Source organism: Limulus polyphemus, unplaced genomic scaffold (assembly GCF_000517525.1).
Source record: "Limulus polyphemus unplaced genomic scaffold, Limulus_polyphemus-2.1.2 Scaffold1073, whole genome shotgun sequence".
Taxonomy (NCBI): domain Eukaryota; kingdom Metazoa; phylum Arthropoda; class Merostomata; order Xiphosura; family Limulidae; genus Limulus; species Limulus polyphemus.
The window spans coordinates 193,586-195,784 of record NW_013666683.1 but is presented as its reverse complement, the minus strand read 5'-3'; the positions used below and the strand labels follow the sequence as shown (position 1 = coordinate 195,784).

Genomic DNA, 2,199 nt, shown 5'->3' with positions numbered 1-2,199 from the left:
AGGCATAATTTATATTTATTTCCTAATTTTTTATGGTGGTTACGAGATTGGTCAAATCTACCGAACCTGTACAGAGAATCAATTCTGTAAATAACAGATAAAATACAAAGTTTTTTCTTAAGAAACTTTTGATAACTATCTGGAGATTATAAAGATTTTGCATATGAAATTTGAAAATATTCTAATGCTTTAAAGTATTTTTAATCTTAAAATCAAAATTGTTTTGCATGTTGGATAGTCAACATTCTGAAAGAAACAGGTTTACGAGAAATTATTTAATCAAAAACTCTAAATACTTAATTTAAAAACTAGTTATTTTGTGTACAAAAACCTTGTAATGTTTATCAATAACCTGCAAACTTTGGTAAAGATGTGCATACATTATGAAAAAATCATAGTATAATTACTCTCGTGGATACTTTCATGGTTACGAGCTGGGTGGATTCCACCCAGCCCATAATGGAAGGGTTAAATAATGTTTATTACCTTTTTTTTTTCAGCTTTTCAAATATTTTTTGTGTGCTACAATTTATTTTATAGAACAAGGTGGAAGTATAAAAAATTCTTGTTTGGTTGTTTTGAAGAAAAAAAAAAGACTAAGCTTTGAGGTTTATTGGAAAGTTTATGTTTTGTTTTTTCAGTCATCTAGAGTATGAAAAAGATGGTGTGAATTACATGCGAATGAAGTTCTACATTGAAGGAAGTCAGAGAAAGGGAACTGTTCACTTAGAAGTAAAAGAAGTAAGTTTTGTAGAAGATTTCTTCAATACAGTTTAGAAAGATTAATTATTGAAATCCTTACCATTGTAAAGTACTGTAAAAAATTTAGTTATTAAACATTTTTTGAGATATTTTTACTTGTACAACAGTTTTTGTTTCTGTTGTTTTACTTATTTAACATTGTTACTTCAAATTTTTTTATTGTTTTAAATTGGTATTTGCTAATAAGCATGTGCTAATATGACTATTATTAGAGTTTATACTGGTTATCATACTTTTTTTGTGTTTGTTCATGATTATAGTTTGTTAAAGACTTCTGAACTGTACATGATAATAAACACACAATTACACCAGTATACATGACTATTTATATACTTAACATACATTTGTATATTATACATTTTCTACATATCTATACACAATTGCACCAACATACGTAACACACACACAGGTATATACATTTGCTACATATTTGTACACAACAACATCAATGGATATTATACATTTACTTATAATGACCAAATTCAGATGTGTTTAAGTTCCAATTGAGATCTTGCATCACAATTACATTACTTGGTTTTACTGAAGTTGAACATTCTCACCCATGAATTTCAAGTTGCTATAAATATGAACATTCCTTTACTGATTAATTAACAGCTAGAGATGAGCATCTTTAATAATAAATAAATGGAGCTAGGGGTGAGCTTCTTTAATGATAAATAAATGGAACTAGGGGTGAGCATCTTTAATGATAAAGAAATGTAGTTAGGGGTGAGCATCTTTAATGATAAAGAAATGTAGTTAGGGGTGAGCATCTTTAATGATAAATAAATGGAACTAGTGGTGAGCATCTTTAATGATAAATAAATGGAACTAGTGGTGAGCATCTTTAATGATAAAGAAATGGAGTTGGGGGTGAGCATCTTTAATGTTAAATAAATGGAGTTAGGGGTGAGCATTTTTAATTATAAATAAATGGAGCTAGAGGTGAGCATCTTTAATAATAAATAAATGGAGTTAGGGGTGAGCATCTTTAATAATAAATAAATGGAGCTAGAGGTGAGCATCTTTAATGTTAAATAAATGAGTTAAGGGCGAGCATCTTTAGTGATAAAGAAATAGGGTTAAGGAACCAAGTTTAAATCCTAAATGTTAGTTTGTCCACTCTGTTATCATTTGAACTTAGGACGTGTACACATGTCTTGTCTAAAGGATACTCTGCTGTAGCACTGTGGTAGATTCAGTAGACTGATGGGAATATTTTGTTTGTTTCTCAGAATATGTAGTGCATAATCGAGGGATGTAGACATTTTGACGATAAAATATAAAAAAACTTTACTCTCCATTTCTATTTTACTCAGTGTTTTCCCATCGCAGCTTCAGAACTGTTGTTCTTGTACTACTAACCCTGATGAAGCCGCAATAGTGAAATGGTGACTGAAATAAAAAGGTTTTTCTATTATTATCTGAAGAGTAGAG

At 29.4% G+C, this 2,199-nt stretch overlaps 1 protein-coding gene across 1 annotated transcript in view; it reads left to right on the top strand.

Annotated features, from left to right (window-relative positions):
- LOC106462003 (mitochondrial import inner membrane translocase subunit Tim21-like) overlaps positions 1-2,199 on the top strand; it is a 13,349-nt gene that overhangs the window by 9,630 nt on the left and 1,520 nt on the right. Inside the window, exon 5 of the mRNA XM_013921870.2 lies at positions 642-741. Coding sequence (XP_013777324.1) covers positions 642-741 — 100 coding nt within the window. The remainder of the gene's footprint in view (positions 1-641; positions 742-2,199) is intronic.